We start from the raw sequence: 22,927 nt of genomic DNA, 5'->3' as shown, positions 1-22,927 counted from the left end.
CGTTTGAAAGCTATGGGAAAGGTCCAAAAGTGTGGAAAATGGGTGCCACATGAATTGAATGAAAGACAGATGGAAAACCGAAAAACCATTTGTTATATTTTGCTTCAAAGACATGAAAGAAAATTAATTTTGCATCGAACTGTTACTGGCGATGAAAAATGGATTTATTTTAAGAATCCTAAATAGGAAACATCATGGCTTAATCCAGGACAACCATCAACATCGACTGCAAAACCAGATTGATTCAGCAAGAAGACAATGCTCTGTGTTTGGTGGGATAAGGAAGGTGTGGTGTATCATGAGCTTCTAAAAGCCGGTTAAACTGTGAATACTAACTGCTACAGACAACAAATGATCAATTTGAAGTATACATTGATCGAAAAAAGACCAGAATGGGACAGGAGACATGGCAAAGTAATTTTTTTACATGACAATGTACCTGCACACGAAGCAAAAGTGATTCAGGATACAATCAAAACACATGGCTGGGAGCTGCTACCCCACCTTCTGACTACCATTTGTTTTCACCAATTGGACATGCATTGGCTGAGGAACACTTTTATTCCTACGAAGAAGTCAAAAATTGGATCTCATTGGTTTCCTTCAAAAGATGAACATTTCTATTGGCGTGGTGTCCACAAATTGCCAGGATGGTGGTCAAAATGTATAGAAAGCAATGGTCAGTACTTTGAATAAAATGTTTTTACTTTTCAATTCAAAATTAGTGTTTCATTTTCACAAAAAAATGCTCATATCATACCGGTATTAAATTTCATGTAGTAGGCATGGTAACTGGATCATGAACAATAGCATCATTAAGAATATAATTGCCTAACACTAAAATTGCCTTAGGTATGGCCCAGTTACTGTTCTGAGTATAGAATCACAGTTAAAGTTACAAAGATTATTACTGCTCAGATAAACCAAGATATAGAAAATAACAACCATGCAAACAAGGAAAACCAGAACCAGAGAGTTTATGAAATTAACAAGAAATTAGTTGAGAACAATGCTATCATCCTCAAGGCAGATAAAAGGAATAGTTTGATCACTATAATTTGAGACAATTGCACTCTTAAAATGCACAATTTCTTTTCTGCCAATGGTATTGTAAAGTTAAATTTAATGCCTTTCTCACAAAAGAAGTAAATAAGTCTGATTTTTTTATGAAAAAAAATAAAATGAATCTTGGTTATGAACCCGCACACCGCTACCTTACATGCTCAACCAAAGGTCCATAAAAGCGGTATCTGAATTTGCCAAATTGTTAATTATGTAGACAACCCTGTCTATAAATTCTGCAAAAAATTAGATACTCTGTTTAAAGAATATTATGTTTTGGAAGAAAATTATAGTGTTAAAAATTAAATGAACTAAGAGCCAAAATTAAATACATCTCCATTCCTGCTAATCATAAATTTGCTTCCTTGGACATAGCTATAATATTTACTGACATTCTGATTCAAGAGACTATTGAAATCATTGAACAGAATATTCTCCAACACAAGAAAGTCAGTGTACAAAAAATTAATGAAATCATTACTTTAATACATCTAACACTCTCCTATAACTATTTCAAGTTCAATGATGAAATTTTTTTTTATAACCTGAGGACATTTCCAAGATAATTGTATAGTCAATACACTTGCTGACATTTTTATTAACCATTTTCAAAGGCAGTTCTTTAAGAAATTCCCCACCACAGCTAATAAAATTTAATACTATAGCAGATGTGTGGATGACACGTCAGTGCTATTTAAAGGATCACTCAGTGACACTGGCATCATTTTAGCACAACTCAATAGTATGTACATTAACACTCAATTCCACCATGGAATCAAAACAACAACATGCTATTAACTTTTTGGATTTGGCTCTTAAGAATGACAATGACGCTCATAGATTTGTCATCTATCATAAGCCCGATTGCACTGACAATGCCATCCACAATAATTACTGCCATTCTGTTCCACAAGAAGGTATTTTTCCATTATGTGAGTCACAGACTAACAGTCTTCCACCAGAACAAAACAGAATTAACAAAGAACTAGCAATTCTTAGACATTTAACACTAAATTATGGCTTCCTTCCACAAATGATTGATAAAATATTTGCTGCAAAATTACTCAGTCACAATGCTAGTAATGAGATCACATTGTAGAAAGAGGAAGAAGCTAAAACTAAATATTAATCCCTTTCACATAGAGGATCTGTTTCTAAAAGAATAGGTAAATAATTACATAACTCCTAAGACTAGGCTTCTGTACTAACTAAGCATTAGGTCTCACAATACATCACAGTATTGAACACAACAAACCTTACACACAATCTGGATATAAATCAACTGTGGAGAATGCAATGACTCTCATATAGAACAAACTGGAAGGACTTTTAGCGTTCATTTTATGGAATACAGTAACACAAGTGATAATTGTAAATCATCCTTTATGAACCACATTTGGACAACTACACACGTTAGATACCACTGAAAAGTTTTTAGAAATTCTCCATAAAAATAGGAGGAGGAGGGCAGCTTGACTACTTAGAAGAGATCGAAATTTGTATGGCATTTCAAGACCAGCCATAATACATTTTGAATGAACAGACTGACCTTTAAAATTCGAAATTTGTGGATTGTTTCAGGAACACCTTATAATCTAGTTAATCCTGGCAAATATTCTAGACCATGCTACACTTATTCCTACCTCACATTGCTGCTTTCATGTATGTCTGAGAATTTAGACCTTATTCTATATTTGTATTTTTACATACTGTTTTATTTTGACCTGATAGTCACTTCATTTTTTTCCTGCTTATAAACTATATTCTCAATATAATGCACAGATTCCATTTTCATTTCTCACATATTTTCATCACTTTTCTCTTTTTTACACACACATTTCACAATCCAGATGTTACTGACTTCATATTAGCATCTTTGGATTCCGTAGCTCAAATTCTTTGCATGTTTACATCTTTTCTTTTTTTTGCGATCCAGTTATATGCCTACTACAAAAAATTTAAATGACAGTGTTTACATCATTATTTCACCAGCTCTATAATGTATATGGTATATGGAACAGTGACATATTTACAACTCTTGTAAATGCTCATACACAAAAATGAAATTTTCACTCTGCAGCAGAGTGTGCTCTGATTTTGAAACTTCCTGGCAGCTTAAAACTTTGTGCCGGACTGAGACTCGAACTCGGGACCTTTGTCTTTCGCGGGCAAGTGCTCCACCAACTAAGCTATCCAAGCACCACTCACAACCCATCCTCAAAATTTTACTTCTGCCAGTACCTCATCTCCTGCCTTCCAAACTTCACAGAAGTTCTCCTGCACAACTTGCAGAACTAGCACTACTGGAAGAAAGGATATTGCGAAGACATGGCTTAGCCACAGCCTGGAGGATGTTTCCAGAATGAAATTTTCACTTTGCAGCAGAGTGTGCGCTGAAACTTCCTGGCACATTAGAACTGTGTGCCGGACCGAGGCTTGAAGTCGGGACCTTTGCCTTTCGCGGGCAAGTGATCTACCAACTGAGCTACCCTACCACGACTCACAATCCGTCCTCACAATTTTACTTCTGCCAATACCTCATCTCCTACCTTCCAAACTTCTCAGAAGTTCTCCTGCGAAACTTGCAACCAGCACTACTGGAAGAAAGGATATTGCGAAGACATGGCTTAGCCACAGCCTGGGGGATGTTTCTGTGAAGTTTGGAAGGTAGGAGATGAGGTACTGGTGGAAGTACAATTGTGAGGACGGGTCATGAGTCGTGCTTGGGTAGCTCAGTTGGTAGAGCACTTGCCCGCGAAATGCAGAGGTCCCGAGTTCGAGTCTTGGTCCAGCACACAGTTTTAACCTGCTCTTACAGCATGGTACAGCTTTTTATTATTGAGTGGGTTACAACATCCCACATAAGTAGCTTTGAAATCTTTACTACCAGTGTTTGTCAATTTCATAATTACATTTATTATATTTGACGATTCATTGTTTTAAGAATACCTGTAAATGATAACATGTAAAAACTGCAATTGCAGTAAATAGTGTCTTAACAGCAAAAAGTGGAAATGATTTGATCTGAAAACCTGTACATTACTACAACGTTGCTGCCATTATCATGGTGCGCATCACACATTTTGAGTAGTGCACCCACCAGAGGTTGCCAATCATCATCTGGCACCTCAGTCACCTGCAGCCGATAGCCAGCAGCCCCTGGCAGGCAAATGCTCTACATAATGTCATGCAGTGGCTCAGTCCAGCAGTCTGTACCTGTTACCAAACTACCCTGTTGTGTTGTACTACTTGTGTTTACACTGTCACACTGTGAACTAATAAATTGTACATTTCTTATAAGTGTGTCTTTTATCACATTCAGACCATAACAGAAGTTGTGATGGTTAGACCTTTCGTGTGCTCAACTTCGGAACTTTTGTGTTCTCAGATTCAGCAACTGCTTCTACAGTGACAGCACCTTCTTCCAGCCATTTTGAACCACTGCAAGGCTACATCGACAGGACAAGCTCCACTGTTTCCACTGTACCCACCACTGATTTCTGCTGACTGATGACTCTCCTGCACATTTGCAACCTTTTTGTCACATGGCTCCGCCACTGTTTTGTTGCATTTAGGGTAATGGATGTGGATACTCGTGACGTTTTATTTTTGTGTTAGATTTCTCCTTGCATGTAACAGTTGTGTCTTTTAGGACCCTTTCCAGAGGCTGGCTTCACTTTCCTTTGATGTCATGCATAGTTTAATGTCACCATCACCTTCATCACATGCACACCCATGTTATTGGCGCTCAGTGGAATTTTCCTGGTGCTGTTGCAGCCACATCAATATAAATGTCACTTTTTTCTGCACCCTCATTGACTCCTATGAAAACTCCATGGCCAGGGGTGTTATCCTTTCCCTAGCACCTGCTGAGACAGTTTGTCACAGTGCCCTTTGGTATGGATCCATCCTTGAATGCTGTTTTCTGTGCTATGAGCACTCAAATTGAACTGGGGGAGGGGGAGTGACATCATCATCTTTGTTAGTGAACCATATCGATGCATAGCAACAAGCCCATTGGGCAAAAAGGAAGTCACTGCCATTTACACCAGAAAATGAAGCATTGTAATGGACAACCACATTGGCAACAATAACAAGGGTTCTGTGACCCACATGCTTTGTGCAATTTGAGAGCTGCATGTGGACAGCTGAGCTGCTGTTTCACTCCTCTAGTTGCAAAAGTATTCATATCTGGGCTCAGCACCATTGGCTCCTGTCAGTCACTGCGTGCTAAGCTACTGTATACAAAATATTTCTGTTCTTGGTTGATTTACTGCTCCACAACTTACAAATTTGTTGTCTATCCTACCACATATTTAGTTGTTCCCAGTCTTCATATTATAAATTTGTTTGGGTTAGATGTTTTTGTTGCCTTTGGAATTTCTCTTACTGCAACATACTTCTGCCTATCTGCCATACATCAAAGCATGAAAATGTGGACGCACTGTCTCAGCTGTCCATTGGGGCCTGATCCACTGTCTGATCATGACAAATCATTGTGTTTTCCATTTTAATAGAAGCAAGACAACTATTGATGGTGTCACCATTACCAGTTCCAGGGATGCATCCACAGTTGCTGTGGACACAGTGCTTAAAAGAATCAATCATGAGGTGGAATGCTTGGCTGTGTCCTGCCACAAGTGTTCAAATCGTTATGAAGCACTGCACAGTCTTTTCCTCTTGGCCCCTCTGTCTTGGGACAGAATCCATATCCACTTTGCTGGACAATTTTGATTCTTCTGGTTATTGGTTGTAAGTGCCTTTTATATGTCCCCTTGTGTTGTTTGTTGCTTGTCTACTGCAGCAGATTCAACTGTCACAGCACCATCAAACAATTTTTCTGTCATAGGCCTATTTTGTACAGTGGTTTTAAAGGACAGGCTTCCATTTTTACGCATCTCCTATTACAATTTTTTCTCCTGCAATGTTGCTTGTCTGCTGCAGCAGATGTAACTATCACACCACCATCAAACAAATTGGTTTTAAATGACAGTCCTCCTTTTATACTCGACTTTTTACAATTTTTCCTCCTGCAATGGCATCTATTGGTATTGCAGTTCAGTGCAGATAGCACACTGCCTAGGTAGTTCCCTCCTGTCTTTCTGCTGATGGATCGCCTCTACACGGATGACACGGTATGGCCTCTCAATGCCCCTGCAGTGCCTTTCTCTCATGGCAGGAGCAAGTGGTGGGGTGGTGGTTGAGGGGGCGGGGGGAAGTAGAAGTGGGGGGTGAGAGTTGTGGGAGATGTCAGGCTTCCTCCATGTGCCCATAGCTGTCTCCTGCTCCGATGTGGGTGCCTCCTCCAATAGCCCAGGTGCCTTCTCCACCAACGCGGTCACCTACTACCCAGGAAGCAGCCACTTCTTGCACCAACACAGGTGCCTCCAACACTGACACAGATCCCACCTAAATTGATACCAGCACCTGCTGCCTTCCTGCTGGTGCTGCCTATCTTCCCTCCACATACAGCAGCCCCTAAGCACACAGCACCTGGAAATGAATCCAATGTTGAGCTACTCCTGTCTGTGGGGTGCCAAGGTCACCCACCTGCTCAGCTGCAGGGGTCGGAAGGCATGGGTCCACACTCCCTCTATCTTGGCCCTATTCTTTGGTCTTCGTGGGCCTGGAACTGTTTTCAGGGCATACTGTAAACTATGGATGAAGGGCAACAGGCATATTCCACATTTCTACATTTCTGGAAAGCATTTGACATGGTGCCCTATTGCAGGCTTTTAATGAAGGTATGAGCATTTGGAATAACTTCACAGATATGTGAGTGGCTCAAAGACTTCTTAATTAATAGAGCAAAGTATGTTGTCCTTGACAACGAACATTCATCAGAGACAAGGGTATTGTCAGAAGTGCCCCAAGGGAAGTGTGATAGGACTGCTATTATTATCTATGTACATAAATTATTTGTCGGGCAGGGTGGACAGCAATCTGCAGTTGTTTGCCGATGATGCTGTGGTGTGCGACAAGGTGTCGAAGTTGAGTGACTGTAGGAAAATATGAGACAACTTAGACAACATTTCTAGTTGGTGCCATGAATGGCTGCTAGCTCTAAATGTCAGAAAATGTAAGTTAGTGTGGATGAGTAGGAAGATAAAACCTGTAATGATCAATTACAGTATTACTCTGTCCTGCTTGAGAGTCACATCATTTAAATATCTGGATGTAATGTTACAAAGCAATATGAAATGGAATGAGAATGTGAGAATTGTGGTAGAGAAGCCAAATGGTCAACTGTTGTTTATTGGGAGAATTTTAGGATAGAGTGGTTTACCTGTAAAGGAGGCTGCACATAGAATGGATGTGTAACCTATTCTTGAGTACTGCTTGAGTTTTTGGGATCTGTACCATGTCGGATTGAAGGAAGCCATTGAAGCAATTCAGAGGAGGCCTGCTAGATTTGTTACTGGTACCTATGAACAACATGTAAGTGTTATGGAGATACTTTGGGAATCCTTAGCTGAAGGCGCCATTCTTTTAAAGAAATACTATCGAGAAAATTTAGAGAACCAGCACTTAAAGCTGACTGCAAAATGATTGTACTGCTGTAAACATACATTGTGTATACTGACAACAAATATAAGATTTGAGAAATCAGGGCTCATATGAAGGCATGCAGACAGTCATTTTGCCTTGCTCTATTTGCAAGTGAAACAGGAAAGGAACTGACGACTATTAGTACACACTACCCTCTCCCTCACACCATATGGTGACTTGTGGAGCATTTATGTGGATGTAGATGTGTACTTGTGGGGCAACTGCTTCTGACACTATGAATGTGTCACCCATCAGCACATCACAGAGGAGACAGCAACTGGTCATTCTTTGCACCCCCCCCCCCCCCCCCCCTCCCACACACACAATGAAAGGAAGGATATTACTGCACCTTTGCTGACACTGTCGCAGTGCACATCACACAATTTGAGTAGCACATGATTTGGCTGCTCCACGCTCCCACCAGAGGTCACCAATCATTATCCAATACCTCACAGTTGCCTGCTGCCGGTGGGCAAATGTTATACATAGTGTCCTGCACTGGGTCCAGCCAGCAGCCTGTACCTGTTTCTAAACTATCTAATACTTGTCATTATGTTATATTGTACTATTTATGTTTATACTGTTGCACTGTGACATAATAAACTGTGTAATTTTTATGACTGTGCCTTTTATTGTGTTCAGAATCAGAACAGTGGTGTTGTCTTATTACAAGTATATGTCTGAATTATGACATTCCGCCTGAATTTGTACGCTGCTTACTTTTAATTTGTGTAATAGCATCTCAGATATTCTGATCAGATATGTCTGTTGACAGAAGGTATCTGTAGCTATTGATCTAACAGTAATTAAAGCTTGAGTGATTAGTATACTGATGTATTTACTTTATATGTCATAACTTTGGCAATCTTCATTTGTACAAATTGTTTGAAGTGTCAATGAGCTTTTCTCACAGACTGAAAAAACCTGTGTGCTCAGATTTTTCATAGCATAAAAGGATGGTAAATAACTTGATTGTCACTAGATGCAATGACATCCTTTTCAAAAGCTGCAGCCACCAACATGGAAGTTAATAAGCATTCTGTCCATGTGCACAAAATGTCACCATCTCCTTCCAGAAAGCCTACCCTACCGCAAAAAAATATTGATGTGCAGTACGTTCATTACACTTCTCCTCCTGGCACCACATGGTTCTCAGCTGCTGTTATGAAAGCAACCTCAGGCTGATACTTTACCTGCCACCTCTGTCCATCATATCCCATAGTCTTGTTATTGAATTGCCATAACTCATACATAATATCACTTCACCTTCACATGATGGATGGATGTTTGCATTTTACATTCTGGCCATTGTACATTAATGCCACACATATTTCTTTAATATTATTGATGTTCATACTTTGTACTGTGTTACTGAAAATATGAGCAAGTTAGTGTTGGCAATAATTACCCAGTGTGCAAAGTTTATATACAAATATCAGATAAACATCTATTTCTATTACCATTAATACATACCAACATTGAAGGGATAAATTTTGTTCCAGCCTTGTGGCCCAAATTTCCGCCTCTCAGCAACAACAGCATGAAAATAGCACAATGAAAATAAAATTGCCTTGAATTCCGCTTCCTTGCTGCACATCTCAAGAGTGTCTTGATTGAAATTGTCTAAGGCTTTGTGCACATTTGCATTCATCCCTGTTGGAGGCTCATTTGTAATTTTAATGGAGGATTCTAGGATTCCCTAAAAATATTTACATCTCTGTCAATATTCAGCAACAAGCATTGTATTAAAAATAAAGATGAAGAATTGTTACAAGATTAATTCAATACAACAAAGTGAATACATTTGTAATTTAGTTAATCATCCAAGCATGAAGCTAAATTCAATAATAAAAAATCTTAAAAATTTATGAGGGAGTGAAACTAATTTGAAACCATTACAGCAGCAGATATATTAAACAGATAGAGATAGTTTTGATAATTTGCAAAGACTACCCAGATTCATATTCATTCTATGTATGCTCATGAAAACAGTTTAAATATGTACCCATATATAGCACAGTTGGCAATGGAATGCTAATATCAAAATGTAGTAAGTGTCCTCGCCATTTCATCAATCCAAAGGTAAGTTTGAACACCTGAGTAGTCTACTAGGCATTGTCCTGCTAGGGGTATTATGCTATTGGCTCCCTCTGACTTTGAATTGACTTTTTTGGGGGACTACAATTGATGTTGAACCACAGTTCAGCTCAGCATTTTTCACATTAACAAACATTACCAGATGTAAAAGAAGTGAAACGTGATAAAAAAAATTACCCAAGATCTTTGGATCTGTAATCTCTCATTTTTAATCTGTAATCTGTCATTTTACCACTAAACCACACATCTGAACCATAAATACTGTACAAGTTACAAACATAGGAACAAAGCAGGGCAATGGGCCAAGAGAATTTCTGCAGGATTTTCATCCATGCACCCATTGTGTTCTGTTGATCCAGTAATGAGAGGCAACTCCTTGGAATGTGGAATGATTCAGGATATAAACCACTACAGATACACAACTCAGACTTGTAAGCTGACTCTTCACTTCACATCACTAACTGATTCTGATTAAGTTTAAATGGCATGTGTATCAAGGGCTCAAGCTAAATTCTATTTACACTTAAAAAGGCTTATCATCTTACACTGGAGTCACCACTTGAAACTAAATTTCCATACATATTACACTATTTAGCCCAAGAAATTACATGTTTTATATAAGTATTGGCTAATAAAATAAAAATGAATGGAATGGTTTAATGCAAGTTACATAGATAAATGTATGATTTATTTTTCAATCCATGGAGATTCTCAATTTCTTGTCATGTACATGTGAGAAACCAGTTAAAAATTTTATACAAAAATTAAAAACAAAATCACAATATTTTATCTCCTAGCCAGAAATGCTATCTATTTAGGATTTCAATACATATTATTCCCCACTTCTTTGGCAACAAAACTCTGTTCTTCAACATAATCTCCATTCAATGTGATGGCTTTATGCCCCTTACTGAGAGCGCCTGTATGTTCACATGGTACTACTCTACTGGTCGATGTCAGAGTCAATGTCTTGGCGCACAAATAACCTCCTCATCATCCACCTTCTGCCTCCCACAGAGAGCATCCTTCATTGAGCAAAACAGACAAGTTGGAAGGTGTGAGATCCAGGCTGTAAGGTGGATGAGGAAGAACAGTCCAATCAAGTTTTGTGAGCTCATCTCAGGTGCGCAGACTTGCATGAGGACTTGCATTGTCATGGGGAAAGAGAGGTTTGTTTTCATTTTTGTGGCAATGAATACACTGAAGCCGTTTCTTCATCATTTGTGATGACAAAAAATTGTTGCGATTAGCATTGTAAGGTGCAAGCAATTTTGGACAGATGGTCCTTCATTGCTCTTTTTTGTCTTCTGTTTAGTGGTGGGGAACACAGCAGACACACACATTTGAGTATCCCAACTGGCAGATGAGTGTGTCATCACTACCAACAGAGAGGTCCCTTTGAGTAGTGAGAGGTCTGACTGTGACTCATAATTACCTCGAATGAGAGTGAGCACACACTCCAACATTGCAGGAGTCTCAGTCTTGCGGGGCTCGCCAGCAGAGGTTTGTGCAACCTTTTTGCAATGATGGCGCCTCACCCAATAACTCACCATGCATTTGTTCACTGCCAGGTCTTCCTAGACATTCTGCAAATGCCTATGAATATCAGTATTTCTGCCAAATGAAACTCAGTGACAGCTCTCTGCTTGGAATGCAACTCCAATACAGACACCATTTTGAAGGATACATATAGTGCCACCACTTACTGGGACTTCATGAAACTTTAGGGGCTGAAGCAGGAATATTCCACAAAGTACCACAACAAATTCTCCATTTTTTCAACTGAAACTGGCCAAGAAAAAACTGTGTTGCATCACTTATTGAATGCCCCTCATATATTGTCCTTGGAGGAAGCATGCATTTATTCCTCATTTTCACTGAAAGAGACTATTCCTTAAGGTCTACAGAAGGAGTCAAGTTACACATTACCAAAAAGAAGCAGGAATCTACATCAATGATTACTAATCCTGTATTGAATCTCATTCAGAATTAAATGATTTTTCCATCATCCAATGATAGACAACATCTAGTATACAGTTTTTTGTTACTATTTATGATCTGCTGTGCTGTCATAAGCAGCCGGACATGTTTTCACATGTACTACCAATAGATAATATAAGGTCAATGCTCTGTTGCACAGTAGACCAAATGCATTTTCTCACCCAATGTAAATAAGTCTGAAGAATATGCAAAGGGCTGAAAGAAGAAAAAGAGGTTCAAAAGGGTTAATAATTAAATGTTACCCTTTTATAAAGTAAATGAGTTTACCCGTACTCAGATTAAATTTAACACAGTAATATCAGCAGGGTAAACTACTGTGCATAGTACATGTTTATTAATAGCTGTGAATAAATGGAAGGTAAATGTACTAACATGTAAGTGTACAAATTTAGCTCTCCTTAAAGATGTATTTACAGACTGCTACATTACAATTAATTCTCCATGATATTCTTATTACTTGTTCTGCACAAATGATCATTTTGCAGTAACTTAAGTAAGTACTTGATTCATGTGTCATTTTACTGTTTTGAGGATTTATTTACTTTTTAGTTGACATCTGGGAAGGTCTCTTAAAAAAAAAAAAAAAAAAAAAAAAAAAAAAAAAAAAAAAAAAAAAAAAAAAAAAAAAGGTTCAAATGGCTCTGAGCACTATGGGACTTAACATCTGCGATCATTAGTCCCCTAGAACTTAGAACTACTTAAACCTAACTAACCTAAGGGCATCACACACATCCATGCCCAAGGCAGGATTCAAACCTGTGACCGTAGCAGTCGCGCAGTTCCGGACTCAGCGCCTAGAACCACGAGACTACTGCGGCCAGCAAAGGTCTCTTACGGTCAGCACTATTGGACTGATAATAAGTACAATGCATTGTAATAAACAGTTTACCATTTTTATCAGTGCATTACATGCTATACTACTAAAGGCAGGTTTCCTAGAGCCCTAAATTGTATAATAAACAGCAGCTATACAGTAAAACTGAGGAGCCCACAGCTTTCTTCAAAGTAGCAGCTTTCTTATTGATTTACTCAATCCAAAGCTGATGGTGTAAGTGTGAAGAGCATTTAACTGTATACTGTTAGTTTATTGTTAATAAAATATACAGGTTGCAGCTGTCTTTGTCTTTTTTTAATGTAGACCTTGACTCATTCCACATCACTGAAGGGTCTCCTTCTTTATGGGATCAACAGAACATGAATAAATGAATGAATGCCTGTATACACACAGCTCTTCTATGGTAAAAACAACCTTATTGGCACCAGCAGAGATAATTCAGTTTTAGCTTGTCTCACAATAAAGGAATTGTGGCTCTGCACCAATTCATGCAAATGAAAAAGATATGGTTGCTGTCTTCCTTTTCAGCACCTGCACATACTAAGGACAATGTAAACCTAATACAGCATAAACGTTTCTTGAAGTAGCCTGTTTGAAGCTCAGGCATAAAATGGTAGTTCTGAAGCTCCTTGAATATCAGAAATTGTCGTATCAGTGATATAATGGTAACAAGTGGTATATTTGTGTGTAATCTCTTTCCCTAGTTTTGGTTTCCAGCTATTCTTTCTTCTACACTTCCCTGGCTGAAGCTTGTTTTAGAAAGAATTTTACACCATAAACAAAGTAAGTGGTCATTCCTCTCCATTAATAGGAGATTCACTGGTGTGGATGCCAACGTGCCATAATGCTAAAACACTAGCGAAACCGAAGTGCAGGCAGTCATAATCAAAATGGAGCTATTCTAATGCACAGTATTACATTAGTCTGACAATTCTGCCAGCTTTCCAGATTCCCAGTATTGAATGTAGCATACAAATATATATTGAATTTTCATATTTTTCAGTGGCATGTTTATTGTACAAATTCCACTGTAGCGTGTTCTTAATGAACTCACAGAAATATTTTACTACTGCCTGTCTGGTAGCCAGTGCCTGATAAATTTGACTGCTAATCTGAAATGTTTGGTCAATTTATCCCTATGTATGTGAGTAATTTAGCCACAGATTGGCTGATTTTATTCAAGTGCTTGCTAGTTATTTCACATTTTGTGTAAGTACATTAATCACTTTAGAAGATGTAGGTACAGGTTTATGGTGTCATGTAAGCCCATGATGAAGTTTAAGAGGAATTGGAAAAATGAGGCTTCACAAAACAGAGACCTATAGAAAACCTCTGCACTTTCTCTTAGGGGGTACCTGATAACTGTAAGGTTTTGTAACATTACTTAGAGAGTACTTGTAGTATATGACTCACAAAGCTGGCTGGAGTTTGGTATGATTTCAGTTTCTTGACTAAGAGAGGTATTATAGTTAGTGAAAACTGCTATAAAATATATGTACTGACTCAAAGTTCAACAATATTATTTGTACTCAAGAATTTGAATGATCTTGGTTGTTGACATATAAAACACACACACACACATATGCACACACACTGCAAACACAACAGCAGAAGCAAACAACACTATAACAACATCAAGACTGGTCACCACTGTGCCAGCCATCAACTCTTACACAACAATCAAAAATAAGCACCACTGTAGGTGTACCCTGTAGGGAATGGGGGAATGAAAGAGGCGAGAAGCAGCTGCCCCCCCCCCCCCCCCTCTTCCCTATAGAAAAAATAATCACAAAGTGAAAACACATCGCGCTCTATCATACTGATAGACATATCCATTCGGCATCAATCTGAGGAACGGTGAAATATGTAATGGATACTGCCTTGCACTAGGCAAAATATGAAATGGATACTGCATTGTAGTTACTGTGCCCATAACCATTTCTTGTGAAAGTGAGGTAAAAAATTAGAAAAGTAACTCTGCTCAAAGATGTTTCAGTCACTCTTTACAGTAGTCTCATTTGTACATTTCTGTAGCATTCTTAATGCATAGCATGTTTTACTAAATTATGAGTTCATGGATTAAGTATGTTTATTCCATTTGATGTTATTTTGGAACCCCATACTGGAGAATTCAAGTCTCTTTGCTGAATGGGAAAAGCTTACAGAAAAAGTTTTCTTACTGCTGATTATTAGTTTGTTATTACAGGGTGAGCAACTATATTGATTTGTAGCAGTATTTATTGAATACTGTACTTCATCCTGGCTTTTATTCTTGTTTATTACTGGTATGCCTTCTGCAAACAGTATTATTTTATGTGCCTCTACATTCAGATCCAGATCATTTATGTTTATAAGAAGATTAGATGTCCCAATACAGAAACCTAGTGGACGCTCTAGGTGACTGAACCTTCTCCAGACAGATGTTCCATCATTAGTTTAGATTCCTTATGCGTGAATCTCATACAATGCTGTCTGCCATTTCCCAGTAAATAAGTGAATCACACCTTAGTGATTCCTCTTATACCATAATTTTCTCAGCCGTTACTTTTAAGAGATAATTTAAACATTTAAGCACTATGGTCAATTTTTGGCTTCTAAGTTCATGATTTGAGCTATTTAATGAAATATTCTTACCTAAAACAAAAATTAATCTGTTATACATAATTTTACAATTATTTTGGATAGGCTGGCTATTACTGAAAGGGTACAGCAATCATTAATTTCACTCCTATCATTTGTTATGACTTAACAGTTTTTAGTATGTGTGGGACAGTTCCAGACTGAAGACTGCAGTCACAGGGGTGAATTTGTGGTTGAACAATGTTTAAGCAACATTTTTTTTATCAACATGCAAGGTATTACATCTATCGCAGTTGAGTATTTCTGAATTCGTTTATAGCTACTGTAACTTCATCAGTGTGACACTTCTAACTTAAAATGGAGTTGTCACAGAGTCTCAAATTGTCTTTTACAAGCTGAGAATTTGCACTGATATTCATTGTGTGATATTATTGGCCAAAATCTTCTGAATGAGGGCTACTCAACAGATCCTGCTAACTAGCCAGTAAGTTAGATTTTCCAACTAGTGCACTCTGTACTGAAGTAGGCTATGACAAGAAAATCAGATGCCAGCCAGAAGAAACAGACAGGCAGTCATCTGATCACAGTATGGCTTGTCAGTAGATGTAGTAAAGCAGAGTTTCTGATTGCTCCCTCCAGTTATCTTCAGTACTTATCATAGCAAGCAATGAGGATACATTGACATTCAGCTTATGAAAGACAATGGATGACAAGAAAATCAGATGCCAGCCAGAAGAAACAGACAGGCAGTCATCTGATCACAGTATGGCTTGTCAGTAGATGTAGTTACTCACCAAGTAAAGCAGAGTTTCTGATTGCTCCCTCCATTTATCTTCAGTACTTATCATAGCAAGCAATGAGGATACATTGACATTCAGCTTATGAAAGACAATGGATGGTTAAAAAAAATAAATGTTCTTTGTGCTTTTAAATATGTTTAACAGCAGTATTGGAATTGCGTCTCATGAAGATAATTACTGATCAGAAGTTCTGACACATGTAACTGTTCAAGAGACTACCCAAGCTTTCCCAATTATTATTTCCTTCGATGCACTGGGGAAGGTTAGGAAGGAACTGCAGACCACTCAAGGCTATGATGACACAGACCTATCTGTTTCGAGGACAAGGGCAGACGAAGATGAATGTGTAGGCATCAGAGAGAGGTGTATAAGGGCAAAGATAGTATGTTTGAAAGCAAAGTTTCAGCCTAAGTTTGGAGATGAAAGAAGATTAAGCTTAGATTTAAAGATGGATTAAGAGGGAAAAAAATGAATAATGCAGTTAAGAATTACAAGGAAAAGAATATGTGAAAAAGTAATGAGACAGAAACTGGAAGAAGGAACATGAAAAAGTAAATTCAATTTAATCATGAAAATAATTGAGTAAATGTATATATGAAAAATAATGAAAAAAGGTATGGAGAATCAGTGGAATATACGTTAATGGAGCTTTATGTCCAGAATGGTGTCAGGATGTGAGGATATGTCAGAGAGCAGGTTCCAATGTCCAGAGTTCAAAGTAAGTAGTATTCAGAGTTCAGAGAAACTAGTTTCATGTAAAAGGATCCAAATATCCTGAGTGAAATACAGTCAATCAGGTCCCTTGAATCAATCAGGTCCCTTGAATTATGCTATCAAGCATGTTCTGCCATTGGATACTGAGTGTCTCCAAGACAGACAGTTCAATGCCCATTTATCCACTCAGCCAATTTAGCAGTTGCCATTCTTATATAATTATATGAAAGCATGGTTTCTGCTCTCTCGGACATGTCCAAAAGAACAGATATCATACAGAGTCTGTAGCTATGATACATTATATGTGTATTGAAGATGTAGAGGAGAAGAAAGGAAAGTAAAGGGAGGGGGTCACTACTGTCAGCTGCGTTGTGCCATTATGCAGAATCAGTGACGCCGAGAGAAAATGTGTACCAGACTGGGATTTCAACCTGGGTTTCCTGCTTACTAGGCAACTGCATTAACCACTGCACCATCTGGGACACAGTGGGCACACCTCATGGCTGATTCACACTCCTATTGAGCACCACCTATCCGCAGTCACATGATTCTGCGTGGTGTCTGTTATTTTGTTGGACACGTCTGAAAGAAAACACCATGCATTCATATAATTGATTGATATGCTTAGCTGGACAGTAGATCCACCTTCCTCAATGTGGATGCAAAAATACATCTGACCTCCTGTGGGAACGTTAGAGTAGCGAACTTGGAGGAAATGGACATCAACTGTGGACAGGTGGCACTCAATGGGATTGTGAATTGGCTATGGGTGTGCTAAGGTCATCTGCGCAGTTGCGATAATGCTGTGTCCCAGATGGTGCAATAGTCAATGCAGCTGCCTAGTAAGCAGAAGATCTCGGGCTCGTATCATGGTCGAGCACACAATTTCCCTCATTACTGCTGACTCCGCATAATGTCCCTATGCAGCTGACAGTAGTGACCCACTCCCTTTCCTTTCCTTTCTTCCCCTCTCCACCTTCAATTTACATACTATTATATAAAATATATTTGCAATGAATACATGTCAGTTGTTAAACAACATGCCATTTCACATGTTGGTCTGTCTTTAATACTGTAGGATGACCTGTGGTGAAGCTTTTGAACTGAAATGAACATTATTTGATCATGTGCAATTACATTGTGTACAGCAGCTGTACATGTATAGGACATATCAAAACCAGAAAAAATTCAGTAGCACTTATTTACTTAGGTGCAACAATTCTGATTACACACTTTAACGCTGATGTTTATAGAGAACTATACACACAAATTTAATTCATTACATACTTTTTGATAATTTAAAAATCCTTTTGTGCTAGATATTCTTTTTGTTTCTTTGCAAAGTTAGTGTAATCTCTACTACAATGGAGCATTCTGATCAGATTTCTTAGAGACCTGATAACCAAGAACTGTGGTTCATTTTCAAGCATCGTCAGTTGGTGTAATATGCTTCACATGCCATTCTTCCTCTTACTCTGTGGGTTGTGGATGTGTACACTAGCAATAGTAATCCACTCCAAACTATCTTTTGTTATGTCTAAGTTAAGAATTATTATTATTATTGTTATTTTTGGGGCAATGTGAACACTCTTTTTTTCCTAAGAGTGTTGTCACTCCATACTGCAGGTATGATTTAAATAACCCATAGTACAGTGTGTACAAAAGCCATCTGTCTACATATTGCAATGGCTACTTCATTATGAATATGGTGGAGCTGAGTTTCTTACAGACATGATTAGCATTTTGTTTCCATTTCAGCTCATTATCCACTGTAACATCTAAGAATTTAGTGGGCTCAACTTACTTTAGTCTTGTTTTATCCCCTTCTAAATCCATAGACTCAGGCTTTTCTTTGTTTGTGAATACTGCATACATAGTCTTCTTCAGGTCTCAAGCCAGTTTATTTTTCCATAAGTAATTAGGCTGTGATGTTTGCAGAAATCTATGCTCCTCTTTCAAGCTGTTCCAAATTTTGGTCAGAATTCAGTATTGTCGTGTCATCTGCATATAATATTTTCTCCTAATTCTGTTCAACATCTGTATAATTTATGAACTGATTAAACAGCAATGGCCCTATTACTGAACCCTCCAATACACTGGATTTGAAGGTTTTGGTTTCTGACTCATATGCATTCCTTATTGATACTTTATTTTCCTCTTGTATGGATATGACTGTATCCAGTTTTCATGTGTCCATTTCATGGAAAATGGTGTCAAGAGCTTCCAGAAACATTGTAGATACAACTCTTTGTTCACCTAATGTACGTATAACATATTTTGTCAGAATGTTAATGGCTGATTCTGTGGATTTATCATACATAAAATTATTCTGTGTTGGTACAAGAATGTTGTGTTTGTCCAGATAAACAACTTCTCTATTAAGCATTTCCAGAATTTTTGAGAACCCTGAAGGTTAATTTTATTTATTTATTTATTATTTATATGTCCTGTAGATCAAATCAGTACAATGGCTTGTACAACTGATATGGGATAAACTGGGCTACAGTTGCCAGGTCCTCTTTATTCCCTTTCTTGTATACCGGCACAACACACTTATCTTCAGTTTTCTTGGGAAAATTCCATCTCTGAAAAAGCTGAAAGATATATCCAGCAAAGATGTGATTAACAAACGCCATATCATGTGATGCAATATTTCATTATCACCAACTGATTTCTTGGCTTTTAGTTCCTGTATAGTTTTTCTCAGTTCATCTTTTGCGACTGGTTTCAAGATTAATTTTATTTTTTTAAATTTGTTATGCTAGAGTTAATTGCTCTTGCTTTTCCCTCCCACTTTTTTACTGTGCAGCACACTTTTGTAGTATTGTGGAATTTACAGCCTGGGCCATCTCTCTCAGATCCTGTGGGTTTCAGTCCTAGTTCCCTACTTAATATTGTTATAAAGATATTAACATTTTGATTACTAGCAATACTGATTTGTTTGTTGGTTGTTCATTTTGATTCTGATGTTATGACATTGCTTCTGCAGAAGTGGATCAGCTGTTAACAATGATCAGATATTTCTGTCTGAACTTTTTGTGACTTCTACTAATACAGGTAATGATGTTGTCAATAACTATTTGACTTTGAGAAGTCATTCTTGTAGGTGCAGACATAGTTGCCCCAATGTCATACTGCATTAATAATTCTTCAAAATCTTGTCTTGCTTTTGATCCTTTCAAAATGAAGTCTCCATGTGCAACCACTCTTCTCTTCATATTCACTTGTAGTAAGTTAGAATTATTTTTCCTGTAATGTGTGTGGTTATATTTCACTTAGGAATACTTCTACCTCTAGTTTCTTGTTACTAATGTATTGGATATTCTGATGTAGAGCTTTTATATAATTTTCCTTTTGCTGACTTAAATGTTGTGACTGTATTCTGAAGTCCCTAAAGTAAGCACCTGAGGCATGGAACATGTTTCACTGTGGGAACAACTGCAGGGGGAAGAACTGTGGGATAATGACAATGGTCTGGGAATGTCATTTGGTCTGAAAATACTGTGACGGAGGATATCAGAATGCGATTAGATTGTTTCAGGGCATGACTTGAATAAAGTAATAGCTTTGCTCAACTACTGTATTGAGGCATTCAAGTACTGGATGACAAAGGGGATTCTGTGTTTTTTGGCGGTGAGAGCAACTGTGGGAGATGTGAAGCTGGGAGAGGCTGCTGATGAAGGCACTGAGGGTTATATTGAGGGATATGTTTGCCCTAAATGCCTGCTAGGCTGTAGAGATGGAATCATTTGATGTGGAAGATGTGGTAGCTGTCAAAGTAGAGGTTTTGTTGAATATTCTTTGTTTTAAATGGATGGCTGTTTGAATGTGGACTTCAGGAGGTTGAACCCAACATCAAGGAAGGTAGCTTTGACTTTGGAAAAGAATCAGGTGAATCTGAGTTGAATCTGTTGAAAGAAATTGAGGTGTTCTTTTTCACCATAGCTCCACATCACAAACGTGTTGTCGATAAATTTGTACAACGTCATGGGGAATCCCCACCCCCAACACCAATACCCACTGCCCTCCTGATCACTATGTCTCTCTGGTTTTCCCAGCTCCTTTGCCTTGCAAGTTCTTAATTGCACTATTAATTTAATTTCCCTTCCTTTAACTCATCTTTACTCCCCACTCTGTTCCTCTATCATCTCTGTACCAAAGCTGGCACAGCACTTAATCTCAAGAATGAAATGTTTTGTTGAGGTAGGAGATAACTGATGAAGTACGTATTATCTTTTGGATAATTTGAATGAAGTAATGTGGAATCAAAGTCTGTGTACATCAGGTGTACTAAGACATACTCTGCTTGTAAAATATTTGAAGTGCTGAATATTTAATGTTTTTTAAATGATTTTACATAGTTCGAATTGGGAGAAAGAACAAAACAGTTAATACAGTTGCAAAAACACACTGATAATTATTTTGTGAGTCCACTGTGGCTACTTGTCTAAGCCAAAATACATTCTCACAATCTTTAGCATATCAAAAAGCATCTGAAATGAAAGAGATGCTTCATGCTATAAAGAGGTTTTGAATAAGCGAAGGTACCAAGAGACCATGAAGGTTGGGTGTTTGAAATTCCCTTGTTCCCCTTTTAACTGGAGGCATTCAGAGACTCCAATTGAAAAGACACAAAACTACCACATCTGGAAAAACCACTATGATGTCATTGCTATTCTGACTCAGATCCAACATTACTCTCTTTTGATAAATACCCAGTCAATGTAATTTGTTGATCCCTACAACATTCTGATTAATACTATTGACTTGCAATTTTTCACTAGTATAACCAGGCTGCCCAATTCTCTTTAGGGTGTCTGACTTTATACATCACACAACTGAATTCTATACAAACTTTTTTACAAACAAATGTTTAACTTGAAGATCCCACACAGAGAAAAATGACAGCAAATAGCTATGCATTTGTCTGTCTTTCAAATATAGCTGAACAATAAAGACAGTTAGTGACTTCTCCCCACAATGTTGGAAGACTTCACGGCCCTCACATGTGTGGAAGGTGTGTTGCTTGACGACTGCAGACTGCATAATGTCAAGCAGAAATTCATATTTCTACATTAATAGTGAGCATATTTCTGTACTTCTGCTTTGAAGTATGGTTCATTGGAAGTTCATTCAATCTATATGCCAAGCATGATTATTTATATCCATCACAATGTACAAAAATTATTCAGTTTAAAAGCTGATTCTCTTTACTGTGAGAGATTCTCTCTTCAAGTGTGCAACATATTTAACAAACAGGAAGCTATCCCCCTATCCCCCAATGGTTATTGGGCTCTTAATTTTGTATTGTGATGAGGCATCAATAAGCTCTATTTGGCATTATCGTACATGAAAATCCTGACAAATCAGTATCTATATTTACTTTTAAAATAGGGAATGCACAGATAATCAATTATGGATATCATCCTGTTGCATCTAAAATAACTATTAGTGTTTTTTTTCAAATTTTGTTATCTATTTGCCTTTTCCATTACAATAGGGAATAATTATTTTATTTTACATATTTCATTTTATAAAAAAATCTTAAAAGTTGTTGTTGGTGTTGTGGTCTTCAGTCCTGAGACTGGTTTGATGCAGCTCTCCATGCTACTCTATCCTGTGCAAGCTTCTTCATCTCCCAGTACCTACTGCAACCTACACCCTTCTGAATCTGCTTAATGTATTCATCTCTTGGTCTCCCTCTACGATTTTTACCCTCCACACTGCCCTCCAACGCTAAATTTGTGATCCCTTGATGCCTCAGAACATGTTCTACCAACCGATCCCTTCTTCTGGTCAAGTTGTGCCACACCTTAAAAGTAACAGATATTATTTTATATTAACCCAAATAAATCACTGTAATTGTATTATATCCATATTGGTACCAAGCACTTTTGGCACGAGAGGTGTGACTGATTTGAGCTTGGCAAGGGAGTGAGTAAGATGTTGCTGAATGGCCAGGATGTCGAAGCATACTAACATGTGAACAGTCATAATTCTATGATGAGGAGTGATATTGAGAGATTTAAAAGTGAATAAACACATGGAAATCAAACAATGAAAACTCCAGGTAGGAATATCAACAATGAAGGAAAAGAGAGATTGCTACGTTACTAACGAAGACTGTGACTAAAAGCTATATGTGAATGTCTTTTAACCTTGTCTGGCTGCAGTTTGATGTGTCTTCTTTACAGTAAGTAGCATTCTATGTTTTACTACATTGTAAAAACAAGGAAAGTTTTTCCACATGTTTCATTTGGTAAATCCTGTTTCACATGAATCTTGTGAA

At 37.9% G+C, this 22,927-nt stretch overlaps 1 protein-coding gene across 1 annotated transcript in view; it reads right to left on the bottom strand.

Moving 5' to 3' along the window:
- LOC126355394 (dynein beta chain, ciliary) overlaps positions 1–22,927 on the bottom strand; it is a 677,699-nt gene that overhangs the window by 57,021 nt on the left and 597,751 nt on the right. The window contains exon 73 of the mRNA XM_050005692.1: positions 9,085–9,310. Within this exon, the coding sequence (XP_049861649.1) occupies positions 9,085–9,310 (226 nt within the window). The remainder of the gene's footprint in view (positions 1–9,084; positions 9,311–22,927) is intronic.

This window comes from Schistocerca gregaria, chromosome 3 (genome assembly GCF_023897955.1).
Source record: "Schistocerca gregaria isolate iqSchGreg1 chromosome 3, iqSchGreg1.2, whole genome shotgun sequence".
NCBI lineage: Eukaryota > Metazoa > Arthropoda > Insecta > Orthoptera > Acrididae > Schistocerca > Schistocerca gregaria.
The sequence above is the reverse complement of the archived record's forward strand: the minus strand, read 5'-3'. Positions and strand labels throughout refer to the sequence as shown.